At 37.1% G+C, this 20,835-nt stretch overlaps 1 protein-coding gene across 4 annotated transcripts in view; it reads right to left on the reverse strand.

Annotated features, from left to right (window-relative positions):
• rasgrf1 (Ras protein specific guanine nucleotide releasing factor 1) overlaps window positions 1-20,835 on the reverse strand; it is a 560,812-nt gene that overhangs the window by 480,918 nt on the left and 59,059 nt on the right. For all 4 annotated transcript variants that reach the window (XM_053500654.1, XM_053500653.1, XM_053500656.1 and 1 more), the window contains exon 3: window positions 6,814-6,961. In XM_053500654.1, coding sequence (XP_053356629.1) covers window positions 6,814-6,961 — 148 coding nt within the window. The remainder of the gene's footprint in view (window positions 1-6,813; window positions 6,962-20,835) is intronic.

The raw sequence follows: 20,835 nt of genomic DNA on the forward strand, positions 1-20,835 counted from the left end.
TTTTGCATTGAGTTTAGTCATGCAGCACTTTTAGCATTCAATGGCCATCGCATGGAAGAGGTGATGGAATTCACCTGCATTGGTAGTGTAATCAGCGTGGATGGGGACACGGCGCGCAAGTCACGTGTCGCATCGGCAAAGTGTCTGCCGCGTTTCAATGTCTCCGCCCATCTGGAACTCCCTGTCGCTTTCTATGCAAGTCAAACTCCATCTACTCGACTCCATCGTAACACCCACAGCGACGTACGCGAGTGAGACGTAGAAGATGTCGGCGGCTGTCACCTGGAAGCTAGACGTTTTTCATCAGCGATGCCTGCGACGCATATTGAGGATCAGTTATCTAAACCATATTACGAACGAAGAGGTCTATAGTCGAGCCAACACTCAACTTCTTTCGGCAACTGTCAATGAACGCAGATTTCGCTTCGCCGGCCATGTCCTACGTCTACCTAACCACCGGCCACCCAAAATGGCGATGCACTGTCGGCCAACCCGGGGTAAACGCAAACAAGGGCGACCAGGGACTTACTGGCGGCAAACCTTTGCAAACAACCTGAGAGTCATCGACCTCATATGGGATGAAGCTGAGGCCGTCGATCGAACACAATGGAGAATACTCGTTGCCCTATACACCGATCGGCGCGGAAGGCCTTAAGTTATGTTAAGTAAAAGCGGCTCATATTGAAGCGCGTTGTCATATTTTTGTAGTTTGTTGCATTTCTGGGGGAACAGTAATAATGTACTCAGATCACAAAGAAGGGCAGCTTTTGCAAAATAGACAAAATGTAAAATCTGTAAAATAACATAGAACAAATATATACTTGCTAAATAAACGCTGCCTTTTACAAAGTGAAGGTGCATCTCTATGAGCAGGATTTCACATGTCATAAATTCACAACCACATACCATACATACAATAATCATGAAGGATCTATTATAAACCAAAATAAAATTCATGTTTGCTTTAGCATTGGAAACAATATTGGTTAAGGTTAACTTGTACACAACCTTTTTGTTGTATTTCATTTTTTGTACACACAAATTCTTTAGATTTGAACAGAAAAGTAGTGAGCAGGTAGGCACATTTTTTTCATATAACAAACAACTGAAGGTTGTAAAGTTAAATATACAAAATAAATAAATAGCTGTGTTTGCTTTACACATGTGCACTTGTAGAAATAGCTGTCAATGTTTTGGTAATTTTTTTAATTGAAAAGATGTAAACAATGTCTTTCTTGGAAAAAAAATGCACAATATTTTTAGCAAACATAGATGCATAAAACGTAACTATGTCATAAATTAAACAAAGAGAAAAAAAAAAACATTATCAGTACTTAGTAGCACCTCCCTTTGGCAGATATCACAGCTTGCAAATGCTTTTTATAGCCAGCTAAAAGTATTTCAATTCTTGTAATTGGGATTTTCTCCCACTTTTCCTTACAAAAGGCTTCTAGTTCTGTAATATTCTTTGGTCACCTTGCATGCACAGCTCTTTTTTTTTTGCACAGCTCAAATTTTTTAGTGATATTTAAATTAGAGGACTGTAATGGCCATTCCAAAACCTTGCTTGTGTCTTTTGAGGTATTCCATAGTGGATTTCGAGGTTTGGTTAGGGTCATTGTCCTGTTGTAAACGCCATCATGTTTTCAGCTTCTTTACAGATGATGTGATGTTTGTTTCCAGAATTTGCTGGTATTTATTGGAATCCATTCTTCTCTCCACCCATGCAATATTTCCTGTGCCACTGGCTGCAACACAACCCCAAAGCATAATAAATCCACCCCTATGCTTAACAGTTGGCAAACTATGTTTTCTCCAAACATACCTTTGCTAATTGTGGCCAAAGGCTTTTGTTGATGTTCTTTTGCATGCTTCAAGGTTTGAACCATCAAAGTATTTGTAAAGCTTTAAAAATGGCATTTAATAATGACAGCTGTTGTCATGAATCAGATCTAATGAGCTGATTAAGGTTTAAAACCTTAAAAAAAAAAGAGAATATTAGAGACTCTGGAACTCTTACTGTGCAAAAACTTTTGCACAGTGCCATAATAATCTTTTTATTTTTGTTCAATTTATGACATAAGTTAATGTTTGCTGAAAATATTGTGCATTTTTCCATTTCCAAGAGAGACTGTGTTAATGTCTTTTCAATTTAAAAATCACCAAAATCTGTTATTTATAAAGGGGTGCCCAAACTTTTGCATAAGACTGTAATTACTCAGATACTTTTAAAATGTAACCTACGTATCTATAGTATAAGTATATTTAACAATCCGAATGAAAAGCTGGGAAGGCTTTTAGATAAAGTCCTTCCATGCGCCATCTGGCAGATATACTATGAAGCATATATATTTAAAATCTTATATGGTGCTTGCGTGATTCAGCGGCACTTGCGAGATTCAGCTGCACTTCGAAAAATTCCACAGGAAAAAAATTCTCTTATTGGCCACATCTGCATTGCTGCTTGCATTTTTGTTTGTAAATATATTATGTCAAGACCCCTAACCCCTGTCATCCACATACAGTATAACGATTTACCAACTTCTTTACTTATTTGCTGAAGCATGTCATACTGTAGATAATAATGTTAAAAGAGGACTGGGCTACAAATACTTCTCATGTATCTGGGAGTATTCATTCCCGAATCTTACCTGCTTTTTTCTGCTGAAACAAAAATCATGGTAAATGCTGGTATCAAGATTTTTTATTGGTCTGAGCTTTTCATTATATTTACAATAATGTATATTGTATGCATAAAATTGCATCTACTGTACTTTTCCCTTTGTGAAATCCACTCTTATAATGAGACATCTGGGCCCATATTTACTAAGTATCTCAGAATCACTCGTAGGAATTGCGCATAAATTTAAAGTAAATAAAATGTATATATAAAAATATTATTATTTTAATGTGTTTGCCATGGATGATGCCCACAATTCCATGAATGCAGCTTGTTTTCTGTGTCATTGTTTCCAAGATGCATCTTCGGTGTTACTGAAAAACCGTACAGTATCAGTCACCTGCAGAGACAGCATTAATGTACCAGTTACATATCGCATGCAATGTTTAAAAAAAAAAGGTATTCCATTTTTGTCCAAATGTGTCCTTTATGATGTTCTAGTTTAGGACCTTTGATAAATATTTCTTAGTCCTACTCCTGAAATAAGACCAAAATGGCATCAGGATCAGTCCTAGGAAACTTCATGAATAGTGTGGGGCGCGCCCCACAAGTGGGGAATACAGACATGACAGGTGGGGTGCAATGAACGGGAGGGAATTAGTGGAAAATAATAAAAAAGTACATATTCTAATCCATGATTTTCTTTATTGACAATAAAGATCGGACACTCAAAACTAAACAATCGCACGCAAAGAAATGGATCATTAATACAAGTAAATTAAAATAACCAGAGAAAAAGTGGAACCATAGTGCAACAATAACGGTTTAACGTTGGCATGTTAATTGCAGAGGAATAATATATAATTCAATGAAATTAAATTCAATTTTATTTATATAGTGCTTTTAACAATGGTCATTGTCTCAAAGCAGCTTAAAAAAAATGAAGGTAAAATAATAAATTATTTATAAAAAAAATAATAATAAATTGTGTATGTGTGAGAAAAATTTGTCTAGATAATAATGAGATGAATGAATGAAATGTCTCAAGCCAAGGGTGACGGCGACAGTGGCAAGGAAAAACTCCCTGAGATGGCAATAGGAATAAAGGAAACATTTATTTTTTCATTCCGTATTATGTATGTAATTTCATTTATTCCAATGTTTATGTATTTTTTTTTTTTTTTTATTACTATTTTATCTGGCAGTACTAGTCTGGCATTTCTAGTTTCCAGTGTGGCAACAAAGTTGCTTTTTGATCCTTCAGGCGCTGAACAGAAGGTAAGATCAATATCGTTCTACGCTTTTTGTTGGTGTGCGGCATTTTGCGATGATCCCTAAATTATCTGTTGCGCCGTAGAGAATAATGGTGTTTATGCTTTTAAACATATATAATTTAAGACGGATGTAGCTTCAAGACAATGTAAAAAGGAAATATATGTGTGTATCTTATTTGCGGGTTTATTTACGCAGCTATTGAATTCGGAGATGCGAATATTAAACTAACTTTACCGCGATCACAAACCGGGTCAGTAGCGTACTGTAGTGAGCATAATAACGTCAATGGATACATTTGTTACATGGACCACAAAAAAGCAGGCAATTCAGCACTATCAGCCTAATCATCCAAAAAGCCAGCCGAAAGGAAAATATGATGAAACCTATTTTGCGCTTGGATTCATGGTGGGGATAGTGGGGCAGAGGAGGGACCTGTGTGTGTTTTGTGTCTTAAACCGCTGGCAGCAGACAGCATGAGACTGAACAAAGTAGGAAGACACTTAGAGACAACACACCCCAGTCATGTTAATAAGCCACTCGACTTCTTTGAAATAAAGCTCTAGATAAATGACGAAGTAAGCCTGTTATAACAATTGCACGTGTATTTTATCTGTTTTGAACTTGGTGTTATTTGATCTTATTGGTTTAGAAATTGATATTTCAATAAATAGTAAACTTTGCTGATTACGTTATCATTTTGTTGACAAGTGGGGCTTGAAAATTCACCCACCCCTTTAAGTGGGGAATGACAGAAAATGTTTGAAAACCACTGAACTACTCTAAGCTAGGAATAATTTTTGTCCTAAATTAACTTTGATTGTGATTCCTAAGCATCTAAGAGTGGGAAATCACTCCTAAGTGACCAAAAATTCTCAGAGTGAGAGTGGAAATAATTATTTATCAACATTCCTAAAATAGGAAATCTTGTTGGAAGTTGTGATAGATTGTGTGCGGTATGCAGCTGGTCGATTTAATATTACTAGTGGTGCTTGTGAAGAAAAGCATCATTTGTAATATCTTGCTAATAAGGCTTCTTTTTCATTTTTTTTTTTTAATACTTCTTCTGTACAAACTTTGGCACGTTAATAGTCCCGTACTATTTGTCCTAGACCCATGTATGTGCATCATCCATGGCACAAATTAAAATAATCATCCTAAACACCGACGAGGAGGCTTATGTGAAAGGAAATTATCACAGCAACACAAGTGGTTATGGATGATTTATTTAATACATACATATTAAATTTATATCACTTTATATGTTTATATAAAATTATTTGTATTGTATAATTATTTGTATTGAATAACCTCGTCACATACAAATAACGCCATATTCAAAGTAAAGATGGCATTGCATGGCCTAGACAGAACCTAGAATTCAACCCCATTAAAAATCTGTGGAATGACTTAAAGATGACACAGGTCGGCCACAAACGGTCAACACCAAATTGAAAGAAGCGCTGACAAATATTCCAAATCTAGATGTGCAAGTGATGTTTCGTGTGCCATTGAGAAGGTGATTAGCTTCACCTGATTAAGTTTACAGGAATTTTTTTGAGGGGTTGATCCTTTTTCTAAATTACTGATGATTTTTACTTAAACATTTTACTTAGATGTTAAAAACTGCACTGAGGAAAAGCAGCTGTAAAAAAGAAAAACTGTGTTGGCCTTTATTTCAGGCTGCAAAGCAACAAATCGTGATTATTTTAAAGGGGGTCAATAAGTCCCTATACTCACTGTGAATTGCAGAATTGAATTAACACTTGAAATGCAAGTCAAAATAGAATGTTGTAAAAAATCAAGTTTGATATACTGTATAATATCTCTAGCCTACACCCATAAACCATTTATTTAAGTATTTATAACTGTAAGTTATACTGTAAATTATATATTATGGACAAAATCTTGTGGACATCTGACCATCCATATGGGCTTTCGGAATGTCTTATCCCTACTTTGCTCTTACAATAACATCCACTCTTCTGAGAAGACTTTCTCATAAATATTGGAAAGTGGCCTTTTACCAAGAGAATTATTGAGGTCAGATTTTGCTATCAGGTGAGAAGGCCTGGAATGCAGTTGACATTCCTGTTCATCCCAAAAGTGTTAATGTTGATTGAGATCAAGGCTTTGTTCGGGCCATTTAAATTCTTGCACACCACCCTTTTGCACCGTACTTTGTGCACAGGGGTGCTGTCATTCTGTAACATGTTTTGACTGGACCACTTAGTAATTTTAATGCTGCTGCAAACACAAAGATTCTACATATTTATGTGTGATTCATATAAAACTTGCATTTATGCTACAATTGTCAATATTCACTGCTGCTTTTGAAGACTGATCAACACCTTCTGATCTGAAACCATGATGTAGTATATTTATTGTCATCAGCACATTCTCAGTTAAAGTAAAATGTATTTCATCATCATTCAGGTGTGCTGCTTAAAATGCAAGCCTCAATCAGAAATCAGAGTTCTCATATACTGACTATATGAAAGCAAACCATTTTATCATGTTTCAGTACAGAAATGCACACATTCACAGGAGTTGGATAAATATTTAAATAATATATAAATTAATATTTATTGCAATTCATGCAGATCACCACATTTGCACTTTAAAGTGAAGTGATTTTTTTAATCTGGTTTATAAATTACATACTAAAGAGCCCTGATATATTGGAGGGATTTTGTTTTTTTTTCAGTTGCACTGTATGGTAGTTTGAGTGTATGGTTCTAAGATGCAAAGGCTCCTATAACAATGCAAAAAGATACAAATGCTTTTTTATTTAGAACAATCCACACAGTTGCTAAGAATATCAGTAAAATATGTTGCTTATGAAAGGTAAAAGGAAAACAGCTTTTTTTCTTTACTATTGCATGATCATTACACGTCATTGGATATTAAATGAATCTTACCTCAGATTTTAACCGTTCAATCTCAATCTCTCCATCCTCTATCTGTTGTCGAAGTTGCTTGGCAACAGTTTTCTCGGTCTCCACAATTTGGAGCAGATGGAGATACTTTTGCATTAAAGTCTCATGCTCTGTAGCCAGGTTTCTGTAGCTGAATGTGCAAACAAACAATATCAAAGTGTAAAATATGCTATTAGGAGATCATCGTTATAAATAATCATAACAGCTACAAGTTGTCTGGACATGCTGACTATTCAACATTTTTAACAATGTACCAGAAATGATGTGACAATGTTTTCCTCCAGCACCAAAATTATGGAGAATTGCCCTGCATCTCAATAAAAATGAACATCATACCTGTATGTATTATTTAGTTAATACACTCACTGACCACTTCATTAGGTTTAAATGCTTGATGACACAAATTTCTTATTAGCCAAACACATAACAGTTACTTAATACTCTTCGGCATGTAGATGTGATCAACATGACCTACTGAAGTCAATCATCAAAATCGGGAGTAGTGTTAATTTTTTCAGCCATTTTTTTTTTTTTTTAATCTTAGTCTTAGTCCCGGGATAAATGTCCGTATAAGTTTTTATCATATTTATTCAATCTTATTATTTTTGTTTAGTCTGGGCATTTTAGTCTAGTTAAAGTCAAAGAAAACATTAAGCATTTTAGTCTAATAAAAACATAACATTTTAGCAATTATAAAGATTACTATTAATTAACCCAATTGTCAATATAGTCTAGCCAAAATCTTTTTTTTAGTTATTTACTAAATATTTTTTTAAATGTATTTTTTCATCTGATGTTTTCAGCTAATGATATTTATTTTTAACCATCACTACAACTGCTTCATGTCCAATACTTTTTTTTTTTTTTTAACTACAAAACAATACACTGTTTACATTGGAACATAATGAAACTGAAAATACTGTATGCATCAACTTGAAAGTACTTGTTTCAACTTCAATACTGATGGTAATACAGGTGCACAGTAAAATGAGACAACCGAATTTCCAAATTTTGATTATTTATTTATTTTTCCTTATTTAACAATTCAAATGAGATCGCTGGTTCGAACCCCGGGTGATGCTGTTTTCCTCTCACAGCCGGAGACCTAGAGAGAGCTGATTGGCCGAGCTCTCTCAGTGGGGAGGGATGATAGGTACTTGTGCTCCCACATTAATCACGGCTCTACAGCCAATCAGGGGCGTCTGTGAGCTCGTGCACGCGGAAGGAGCGGCTAGCGCTTTCCTCCGAGTGTGTTTCTCCGCCCCTAATGGTGCGTGAGCAAGCAGTTCGAAAAGATGCGGTCGGCTGACGTCACGCGGTTCGGAGGAAACACAGGATAGTCTTCGCCCTCCCGACTGTGTGGTAGTAGTTGGCCACGACTAAATTAGGGAGAAAATTGGAACCCCCCCCCCAAAAAAAAATTCAAATGAAACATTTAAAAATAGAAGAAGAAAAAAAGAATATGAATTTTGTACTTGGACGGTTGTAACGATAGCCTTAATAGCCTTAATTAGCTTAGGCTACAAAATACAATAAAAAAAGAATTATAATAAAATACACATTATACAAATCACATATAACAAAACATAACTACTACTAAAGAGGCTGTAAGCCTACTTTAAGATTTTTATTGTATGCCTTAATGTGTTTCTTCAGGTTTGTGTTTTTTCTCCCCAGTGATTGTGTGCCCACACTTTCCCCTCCGATATTACTACAGCTTTTTTTCGCTGTTGGTGACGTAACTTTCTGTTTTCGTATTGTTGCCGCGAAAGTTTTGTGTTTGTATCAGCGTTTAAATTACAGTGGAACCTCGGATTACGAGCTTAATTCGTTCCGGAAGCAGGCTCGTATTCCAAAACACTCGTAAACCAAATTTTATTTACCCATAGGAAATAATGGAAACTTAAATTATTCGTTCTACAGCCCAAAAAAATAAATACATAAATATAATTAATACAAAATATAAAGTAAAAATAAAACAAATTCTGCTGCAAGAGAGAGAAAAACCGTTGGCTCACTTGTGATGATGTAACGCTCGTTGTTAAAACAAGAAGCGCATGCGTGAAACATGATACTCGGTGCTCGTTAACTAAGACAATGCTCGTTTTTCAAGTAAAAAATTATTAAAAATTGTTGCTCGTCTTGCGAAACACTCGTAAACCGCGTTACTCGTAATCCGAGGTTCCACTGTATATTGCTTTTACATTTATACAATAATAATATAAATAGCAACTAGTTTTTACATCTTTATACTATTTGGCTTCGCCTTTTTTCCCGTTTTTTGCGCTTTTTGGAAAACATGCGAGGGTTTCTTCTTCTAAGAACAACAAACGGAATTCAGCCGAGAACAACTAAACTACGACTCAGGTACGATATAATTGATAATATTCAGCTCGTTCAGCGTGTGGACTGCAGGATGTTTAAAAAATTCTTCCTCTGTCATTAGTGATAATTTTACTTGTGATAGGTGTGTGTTAGTGAGCACTCTGACGGAGAAGCTATCAGCGTTAGAGAAGCGCATCCAGACTTTAGAGTTAGAGAGTGTGAGAGCAGCGTTATTGGCCAGGGAGCAGACAGACAGGCTAAACCAACCATCTGCTAGCTGCATAGAGTCGTCACTCAGGGTTCACTGTATTGAGACTGTGTCTGTTCCCAGAGTTGAGCAAAAATGTAGAAAGACCCAGAAAGTCTGTTTTAGTAATTTAATTAACATAGATACCACAAACTCGGTTTTACACTGAATGCGCAGCCGGCACCTCTAATCTGAAGCTAGGACTGTTAAATATTAGATCTCTCACATCTAAAGCAGTTATAGTTAATGAAATTATCACGGATCAGGAATTTGATATACTCTGTTTAATAGAAACCTGGATTAAACAGGATGACTATGTAGCTCTAAATGAAGCTAGTCCTCCTGGATACAACTACATACACCAGCCTCGGTTAACTGGTAGAGGAGGAGATGTCGCAGTTATTCACAATGATAATTTGACTATTATACAAAAACACGGCAACAAATTTTATTCATTTGAAATTCTCTATAGTAACATAACGAATGTAGCTACAAATATTAAGTCAGCTCAGTCGATTCCACTAATTGTCATTTACAGACCTCCAGGGCCGTACTCTAATTTTTTTAGTGAATTTGCAGATTTCCTCTCAAACCTAGTCGTTTCTGTAGACAAAGTGTTAATTGCTGGAGATTTTAATATTCATTTTGAGAATCCAGAAGACCCTGTGCGTAGAGCATTTGTGTCCATACTGGACTCAGTAGAAGTAAATCAGTGTGTAGTAGGACCCACTCATAAAGCAGGTCACACTAGATTTAATAATATTCTTCAGATTAAGTATAAGAAATTTTTTAATCCATTTTCTGAAGTTATATCAGATTACTATCTTGTTTCAATTCAAGTGTGTCATAGTAATAAAGTACGCACAGCGCCGTGCTACCGTTCTAAACGTACATTCACATCAACTACCACACAGAGTTTTATCAGTAATCTCCCAGAGTTACCAACTTTGATTAGATCACCGTCTGACCCCACAGAACTCGATCAGGCGACTGAATATTTAGAGTCGACAACCAGAAATAAGACCACTGCAGAAATCTCCACAACATCGAGTAATAGTAAGGACTTCATGAACTTTTTTAATAATAAAATTATAAATATTGGGCATAAAATTATGGGTTTCCTAAAAGCCCCCTAATTATGGAATAGTCTTCCAGATAGTGTCCGAAACTCAGACACAGTCTCAGTGTTTAAGTCCAGGCTAAAAATCTATTTATTTAATCAAGCATTTTTTACATAGATTTGCCTAAGGTAAAGGAGCAGATCTGGGGAACTCAAGGACGTAGAGTATTATGGTGTATTTTTAGATGCTGTCCTCCCCACTCTCATTGATCACTCAGGTTTGTTGACGGTAAGGTGATTGGTTGTTTTACATCGCAGGGAGCCCTCATGTCTGTTTCTCCTTCCGGCTCTCCCTTTAAGTTATGCTGTCATAGTTAGTCCTGCCGGAGTCTCTGCTTGCACCCTACAGTAAATATACATTTACATTATACATTATATGACTGTCACCAGACCTAACTGTTATCTCTTCTCTTCTGCTCTCTCTCCTGCTCTTTTCTCTTCCCTCTCTCCCCCTCTCTCTCCTTCCCTCTCTCTGTCGAGCTACACATGTCGTTCCTGAGCTGCCAGTGATCGAGACTCCCTCTGCCCTCCAGACCTGTCTGAACCATCCTGGTGCCCCGCTTCTGGTTGGAGATCTCGTCACATGGATGCCCTGTGTGTTTCTTTGGGATGCGTCTTGTGTCTATGGATGGTTCTCCCTACCTAGAAGACGGTTCTGGCCTCGACTGGTGTTCGCAGCTGTTTCTCTGAGGACTTGACCGTTCGATGGTTCAGGACTGGAACTTCATACAAGTCTACCTAAGTTTTTAATAACTAACTGGACTCCATATTAACATTAATTAACATCAACTGTTATGCTAAACTGCCTGCCAACTAACACACAGTATGAAAGCAGGTCAATTTCTGCTTTCTGTTTCACCCAAATGAGGATGGGTTGCCTGTTGAGTCTGGTTCTCAAGGTTTCTTACTACTACCATCTCAGGGAGTTTTTCCTTGTCACTGTCGCCCTCGGCTTGCTCACCAGGGACTATCTGACCATTTTTGATTCATACACATTCAAATTCCATACAAACTTAAATAGTTCTTTTAATTGTGTAAAGCTGCTTTGTGAAAATGGCAATTGTTAAAAACGCTATACAAATAAATTGAATTGAAAAATTTTCTCCAGTTCAATATAAAGAAATTGGGCCCAAATATCATCTCCTTTCTTTAGCCCGAGTAATACTGCTGTCATGATAAAGAGTTAAAGATGACTGAGCTTGTAACATTTCATCACTGCGTAATCCAAAACACTTGTAAATCAAAGCAATTGTTCCCATAGGAAATAATGGAAAATCAAATTATTGTAAGGGATCATCCCTAGAGGACGCTGTGCACCCAAAGACATTGTATGTGTGTTTGTGTAGTTTTGTTTCTGAACTCAGTTTCCCATGATGCACCTCGCAGCGCTCACCTGAACCAAGGGAGCTCATTAGTTTCCTTATAAGTAGTCTTGTTTGTTAGACAGTGTCTTGCATTTGTTGTGTTAAGTTGGCATTTGTTTTGTTGGTTTTGTCTTTTTGGTATTTGTTTTATGAAGCTTGTCATGTTAAGTTTGTACCCATTCACTTGAGTATGCACTGTTTGATTAAGTTTTGTACCGTCTTACTATCTTAAATCTGTTTTGTTAATTCAGCTAGTGTATGTGTGTGTGTGTCTTAGGTTGTGTTTCTCCAGGTATGGATTCTCCAAGTTTGTTTCGTTTCTGGTTTGTTTAATTTCTAGTTTAATTAGCTACTAACCCGTTTAGATACTAACAGATACTAACAGATACTAACAGATACTAACCCGCTTAGTTACTTCCTCCGCTTAGATACTTCCCTGCTTAGATACTAACCCGCTTAGATACCAACCTGTTTAGATACAAACCCGATTAGCTATTAACTGGTTTAGCTCATTGTATGTTTAGCCTCTTGTATGTTTACTCCCTTGTATGTTTGGCTACTAATCGGTTTAGCAACTAATCTAGTTAGGTACCATCAGCTTAGCAGCTAGTGTGCGTAACTGCTCGTGGGCCTAGTCAAGTCCCTTGCGTGTTTAGTCCCTTGCGTGTTTAGTCCCTTGCGTGTTTAGTCCCTTGCGTGTTTAGTCCCTTGCGTGTTTAGTCCCTTGCGTGTTTGGCTACTAGTCTGTTTACCAACAAGTCTGTTTAGCTACCATCCAGCTTAGCAGCTAGTGTCATAACAGCTAGTAGTCTAGGTCCCAAGTATGTTTGGTCCCATGTTTGTTTAAGCTCCAAGTTTGTTTCAATTATAAGTCTGTTTTAGTTCTAATTATGTAAAAGCCCCAAACCTGTGTTAAAGCTCCAAGCCAGGGTTAAAGGGCCGAGTCTGTATAGTGTTCATTGTTAGTTTAGAGCACCTAGTCTGTTTAACCTCCCATCTGGTTTGAGTTTCTGTTAAGACGAATATCTGTTTAAGAATGTTTTGTTTAATGTATGTTTTGGCAGAAAGCCTATATCCTTTGTTCATGTTTGTTTCTTTTTTGTTATCGTTTTGTTTCGTAACTTATTGGTTTATTTATTTTTTAAAAATTTACACGCTCTTCTCTGCATCTATGCCTCGCTATAAACCCACAGCCCAACACAAGAATCATGACAATTATTCGTTCCACAGCCCACAAAAAAATAAATACATAAAAATTATTAACACAAAATATAAAGTAAAAATAAAGCAAATTACCCTGCACTTCACCTAAAAAAAAAAAGTAAAATTAAACCTTGACAGATAAGTGTTTCCGTTTATGCGCACAGACGCTGTATGTGTGTTTTTTCTCTCTTGCGCTGCGGAGTGTGTGTGTTGTGTGTGCGCATGCATAATTTGACACTGTGCCAGTTTACACACACTTTCTCCCAATTAGTGTGTGCGTGTGTATTTTTTTTCTCTCTATTGCGCTGCAGAGTGTGTGCGTTGTGTGTGTGCGAGCATAATTTAACACTGTGCCGGTTTACACACACTCTCTCTCACCTTTAATGTGTGTGTGTCTGTGTGTGTGTGTGTGTGTGCATGTGTGTTTGTGTGTGTAAGTGAAGCAACCCCTCTCTGCTTCACACACACACTAAAGGCGAGAGAGAAAAAGAGTGTGTGTGTAAAACTGGCACAGTGTCGAATTATGCACGCACACACATAACGACAGAGAGAGAGAGAAAACTGATTTTAACCTCTAATGAGACTTTCTTTTGCTTTACACATGCGCACACGTGCGCTGTACTCATGCGCTTTCAAACACAAAATGAAATGTGTTTAACGGGCACACACGTGGTCAAAGTGTTATAGTAAACAGTACAAGAGTGCACGGATATTGATTATACCAGTGAGAGACATGCACTAAGACCCAGTAGGGAGGACGATTACCCACAATTCCGCAGCACAAGAGAGAAAAACACCATTGGCTCAGTTGTGATCACGTGATGCTTGGCGTCAAAACAAGAAGCGTATGCATGATACATGATACTCTTTACTCATAAACCAAGACTTGTTCATTTTCCAAGTCAAAATATATTTAAAATCTTTGCTCGTCTTGCAGACATTTCGCAAACCACGTTACTTATAATCAGAGGTTTTACTGTGTAAATAAAATTTAATTGAAAATTAAATTAATTTAAATTTTAAACAACCTTAAAGCAGATGTGCTACAACAACAGAAGATTGACATTGTGGAAGGGCCAAGATGGCAACTAAGTAACATTTAGGTGCCGAAGCTCTGCATCCATATATAATTAATCGAAGATTAATACATTGGATGCCTCAGGATGTGAAGTTACTTTACCTGAAACTCCTAAACCACCTTCCAAAAAAACTAAAACAAGTGATAAAATGGCTTTAGAAAATCCGACAGTCTCCTATGCGCAACTGTTGGAAGTTTTCCAACTAATGTTGAAAATATGTTGAAAATATGCGAATGAAAATTCTAAATCAGATACAAACTCTTGAGGCGACTGTGAGGGACAACACGAGTTCGCTAAACAGTGTGATGCAGGCCCTTGATTTTACGAGCAATCAAGTGGAAGAGTTATTAAGCAAGGTAAATGCATTACAGAACAAGGTGGAAATACTGCAAAAAGAAAACTGTACGTTACATGACAAATGCTAAATACTGGATGATTACAAAAGGAGGTGGAATCTTCGAGTGGCCGGTATTTGTACCAATTGTAATTGTAATCGACTCATTCAGTAAAGTATCTCCGGAGGTAGCGGACCAATTCCAAAAAAACTTGATGTCGCTCACCCACTGGGTCCTCACTCTAAGGGAGCGTGCTCAAGCTGTCACATTATCTTATAGTTTGTCACTCAAAGTCCGAGATAAAATCTGGAGAAATGCCAGAACCACGACCATTCTCAAAGAAAGAAAAATTTGGGTCTTTGAAGACTTAACTCAGAGCACCAAAGATGCCAGAAACGAACTTTGCCCACTTGTTGTGCAAGCAAGAAAGGAGGGTAAAAAAGCAGGATTCAGAGGCCCCTTTGCTTATATCGACAGGAAAAGGATTTCTACAAATGATTAGATAAACTGAATGATATTGTGACATATTCATCAGCATCTCAGCACACCAGATATGCATCGTGGTACTCTTGGGTAGGCTCCAGAATGGGTAGGCTCCAGAATCTTCTTTATTACTTGATTTTCTATGTATTTCCAGTTAGAATGGTTAGTCTTTAACATTTCACATGTTAAATTCTCAAGACAATTAATGTTGTTTTTATTGATTTATTTTTAAATTGATTTAACAATGACTATAATTTTCACTTAAAGCCATCCTTAGTGGACTTTGAGACTGTGTGCGTGTTCGGAAGAAGTAATCACAAAATCCAAATGATGAAAAGGGGAACGAAAAAACAAAGAATGGGACCAAGAGGTAGAAAATAAATAATAAAGACTTTACTTATGTTGTTATGATTCCTTGTTCTATGTTGCAGAGTTGGGCGATTCTTACATATTTCACCTGTCATTCTAGTGAGGGTTCTTTTGTTCAAGTTAATATCTTGTTTTTATACCTTGTTCTTTAGGTGTTCTTATTTTATTTTATATGTCTTTATCTTTATTTTCTCTGAATCCCAAGGGATTAAAAAATTATGTTAAAAGAAAAGCCTTGTTTTTGTTTTCTAAAAGGCACAAAGTAGATTTCTGTTTCCTTCAGCAGAGTCACTCTACTGTACATCTCAAGATACCAATTTTTGGAGGTCACAGTAGGGCAACGATATATAGTTATCACATGGGACAGAACATTTTGCTGGAGTAGGGATTATGAAGTATAACTTTAATGGTAGTATTTTGGAAACCAGTATTGATCCTTCAGGACACTTTCTGCTGATGGTAGTTCATATCAATCAATATATATACTAATTATTATTACACTATCTATGGATACAACTCTGTTGCAGAAAACCGCAATCTCTTTGATAGGATAGATCAAAAACTTAGATATGCATTAGGTAAATACCTACTGCCTCTTTGATTTTAGGTGGAGATTTTAACATTAAAATGAATGACATGCTTTATCGGTATCAATTCAGAATTGACTACTGGCTGATTTCTAAAACATGCAGTAATAAAATCTCTTTTAATATTTTCAATAGTTCTATGCCTGACCATAAAGCCATCAGTATTTTAGTCAATCTATATCCAACTGTAGCACTCAATGCTCCAAAAGCTTTACTTTGGAAATTGATTAGTTCTCTACTTAAATACAAATGGTGAAGAAAAAAAATTAAGGACATTGTCCAGTCTTACTGGGGAAGAGTCAAATTACAGAAAGCTTATAGATCCAATTAGGAGATTTTAAAATACGAAGTAAGGAAATTCTTTAGAATTTCTATAGAATTTTAGAAGCTGATACTATTTTACAACTAAACAATCTTTTAAAGGACCCATTGACAGAGAATCAAAAGCTAGAGTTCTCTAAAATCCTAAATAAATTAAGTGACCTACAGATGGTAATCGAGCAGTATTCTAGTTTTACCGCCGCGCCTCACGGCGGCAGCATTTGGGTTTGTGTGTTTGCTGCCTTATACCGCTTACTGGCGCTATATAACTATAGACTGACGCCTTAAGCATCAGTTCATTGTCTGCAGGATTAATGAGCCGCAGCTCCTTTAGAGCTGCACATAGTAGCAAATAAAACAAGTGAAACATTGTAGTTAAACAAATTCATAATCAAAGTACTTAAAGTACAGTACAAATTTAAAATTTAAATTAGACTTAATCTTATTAGGATTGAATTTTAACAAGGTAAACGTTAACACAGTAAGCCATTAGATGTTATCATGTGTAAGTAGAAAAGCTACGCGTGTAGGTTTTTTTTTTTTTTTGGTCAGAACAGTTAATTCACACCTGGGGAGGAGTGAATTATTTGCATTCGAATGTTGTCTGACATGTAAATAACACACAGTAACACTAAAACAGAAACAACCTACAATAAATAGGAATAAAAGGCCCTGATTATACCGCATAAATATTATTTAGGACAACAAAATTCCTTCTTGCTCTCGAAAAGCGCTGATTAGACTACAAAGGAAATTAAAGAAAAGAATTACGATGTTGGCTCAATCCGAGCCCAAACCTTATTTTGATTAAAGTAACAAATATTGTAAGTAAACAAAAATAGCCCACAATTAATAAAGCATTTTTATTTAGATAATAAAAATAATCCTGCATCTATTTTAAGGCGTGCCAACTGCCACTTTTCATTTAGATTTTTTCAATACAAATCTTATTGTAACATCTGTATCACCTCAGTCCGGGGGAAAAAGATCTGAGTCACCGGATTACTAACCGCAGCTTTGTCCCCCCCTAGTGTGTCTACGTGTGTACTTGTTCCCCTGTATCTGTATAATCACTAAACCAAGTTCACCTGTGTCCACCCCTGTGTCTCTATATATACGAGCCGAGCCCGTAGCCCTTTGTCTGTTCACTGTTGTGCACCTGTGTGTTTGTTAAGATGTTTGTATGCTTATGACTCTGTTTCCTTCCCCCAGGAGTAAAGGTGTCTTTAGTTTTTATTTTGTTTGTTGTGTTATAAGTTACTTTAATAAATCCTCCTTATTTGACCCTGCATCTGCGTCTGCCGTCTGTCCAACATGACACTTATAATGCCCACATGACATTAAACATTCCCATTTTACTATTCCCCATCTTAATATTTTATTTTATATATATTAACTATTTAAACCTATAAACTATTTTACTACTTTAACTATTATTTAATTTACTTCAAAATAAATTTAAGAACAAGAACAATCAAACTTTTTTTGATTAAATGTGGGCTAAAAAAAAATTTTTTTTTATTATGAATTTAACAGATGAGGACTCATGTTCAGCAATCTGACATGACAAAAATAGTATGCTGGAGAACCTCCCAAGTGGAAAGACACTGTGTGCTGCCCTCGGTATATGTCCTGCATATAACTTGACAGCCAGATAAACACTTTCCTAACATCAAGACTCTGAAGACGAGACTCTCCTTGTCCACAGGTTTATTGACATTAACAAGAAAGGTGAAACTGAAATGTTTAAAAGTACAAAAGAATAATCCAATTAAACTTCTGTGTAAAATGCACAGCTAAACAAATGCTCAAAGAAATAAATTAAATGTTCTTATTTTAACTGTAGCACTTTTTCAAATATAACATATTCACTAACATTTAACAGACAGTTACCAAAACCTTATTTTTTGCACTGTTGTACATGTAGTGTTAGCACTCTATGAACTGCAAAAAAAATGCTAATGCAACAATATGTTAGCAAAGCAACCTAGTCAGAAATATTATTTTTAGAAAAGAACTTAACACTTAAATTAAGTGCTGTCAATTATTTCAAAACACATGTAGGAAAACAATAAACACATACCCACGATGCTACTACAAGCAAGAAGTACTCAAATATCGCATTTCACTGCAAGGAAAGCCGAACACGCTACTCTCTGTCTCTGCTTGACTGCCTCTCAATACAGGTCACATGACAACTCCCTACTTACACTTTTCTTAAAGGGGCCACTACTCAATTATATACAACAGTGACAAAACACTCCCCGTCTGATGCGGGTTACACATCACTTAATAATTAGGATTCATTAATATTAGAATCTGGAGAAAGTAGAAGTACAATCTCTGTAACAGGCCTAAAAAAAAGGGCAGACCCTTCGGGTTTGATGACCTTGACCTCAACCTGATGCACCTTCCCGTCTTGACTAGGAAAAGTCTGTGTTACCAGTGCAAGGGGCCATTGATTTTGTGGTACTTGACTGTTTTTAAGGAGAACAACACTGCCTTGTTGGACATTTGTGTGAACAGACTGCCATTTTTTGCGTGCTTGTAGGGTTGGCAAAAATTGTTTCCGCCATCTATCCCAAAATGTATTGGAGAGATGTTGAACTTGCCGCCACTGGCGCTTGTAAAGGTCTGAAGCTCCAAACTCTCCTGCTGGTGCAGTAACAGAATTCACCTTTTGTGTGAGAAGAGCTGCTGGTGTAAGTATAAATGACTCCTCAGGGTCCGTTGTCAAGGGAACAAGAGGCCTGGCATTGATAATAGCTGCTACCTCTGCCATGAAGGTCACTAGCACTTCATGAGTAAGCTTGTCTTTCAACTGGAAAAACATGGAGTCGAGAATTTTTCTTGCAAGCCCGATCATTCTTTCCCATGATCCACCAAAATGGGAAGCATGTGGAGGATTAAATGTCCAAGTGCAACCTAGGTCTGACAGATATGTCTTTACAGATTTGAGATCCAGATTTGAAGGTATCTTTAAGTCTTTGCATGCACCGACAAAGTTTGTGCCGTGATCTGAACGGATATTTCTAACAGGTCCACGGACAGCAATAAACCGTCTAAAGGCATTGATGAAGCTGGATGTGTCAAGCGATTCTATGACTTCAATATGAACAGCTCTCACACTCATACATGTAAAAATTACGGCCCACCTCTTGCTGTGCAAAAACCCTCCTCTTGTCCGTCGTGAGGAAACACTCCAAGGACCAAACACGTCCAGTCCAACATTGGTAAAGGGAGGATCTGTTGAAAGACGGTCTGCTGGAAGGCTTGCCATTTTTTGAACACTGAATGGAGCTCTGAGTTGCCTACAAGTTACACACTGGTGAATCACACTTCTCACTCTTTGCTTTCCACCAACTATCCAAAAACCAGCTGACCTAACAGCTCCTTCAGTAAAGTGACGTCCTTGATGGTGAACATGCTCGTGGTAGTGCCTAACAATCAAGATGGCTATGTGATGCTTGCCAGGAATTATTAAAGGAGTTTTCTCACCTTGAGTAAGGTTTGACTTGTGAAGACGCCCTCCAACTCTCAGAAGACCTTGTGCATCAATGAAAGGATCCAGAATACAAAGCGGTCTACTCTTTGGAATCTTTTCTTGCTTTTGTATGCATTTGATCTCTTGGCTGTAAACTTCTTCTTGTACTGTCCGAATGATGGTGGCTGGAGCCTTATCGCATTCCTCCACTGTGAATTCTGCCTTACAGTTATGCCAGCCTCTACAAGAACTGCTTCTCTTCACTCTTCTCTGGAAGCTATGTGCTACATGAATAAGACGAGTAACTGCACCAGTTAAAGACTTCCAGGATGAGAATTTGGTAAATCGTTTGGAACCAAGCTGTTTAGATGATGTCGTTGTGCTTAAAGTGGACACAAGAGGACGAAGGTTTGGGTCTGAGCTGGGATCAACAAGGTCATAACAACCTTGTGAGGTACCTGCTTCTGACTTAAGCAGAAATTTGGGTCCACTTAGCCAATTGGTGCTCTGTAAACATGATGCAGAAACAAAACGGGTTGCATGGTCTGCTGGATTCTGGTCTGTTGGCACATAGTGCTATTGGTCTGGATGAGAAGACCTTCGAATACGTTGTACTCGGTTGCTCACATACACATAAAACCGCCTAGTTTCATTATAGATGTAGCCCAAAACCACTTTACTATCTGAATAATAGGTTACTGCATCAAGCTGGAGGTCTAATTCTGCTGAAATCAAGTCTGTTAGTTCCACAGCAAGCACTGCTGCACAAAGTTCAAGCCTTGGCACTGTGTGCTCAGGACGGGGGGTAAGTTTGGCTTTCCCCATTACAAACCCAATGTCATTGTTCTTTAAGGCATCTGTGACTTTTAGATATGCCACTGCGGCGATGGCCTTAGTTGATGCATCTGAAAAGACACACAATTCTCTTCTAACAGCTGCTGATGGAGAAATCTTAGTATAAGCTCTTGGAATGGAAAAACTGGACAGCTCTGACAAAGATACTCTCCACGAGTTCCAAGCTTCCTCCATCTCTTTGGGTAGTGGAGAATCCCAATCGCTGTTCTCAGAGGTGAGTTCTCTCAGAATA

This window comes from Clarias gariepinus, chromosome 7 (genome assembly GCF_024256425.1).
Source record: "Clarias gariepinus isolate MV-2021 ecotype Netherlands chromosome 7, CGAR_prim_01v2, whole genome shotgun sequence".
Lineage (NCBI taxonomy): Eukaryota > Metazoa > Chordata > Actinopteri > Siluriformes > Clariidae > Clarias > Clarias gariepinus.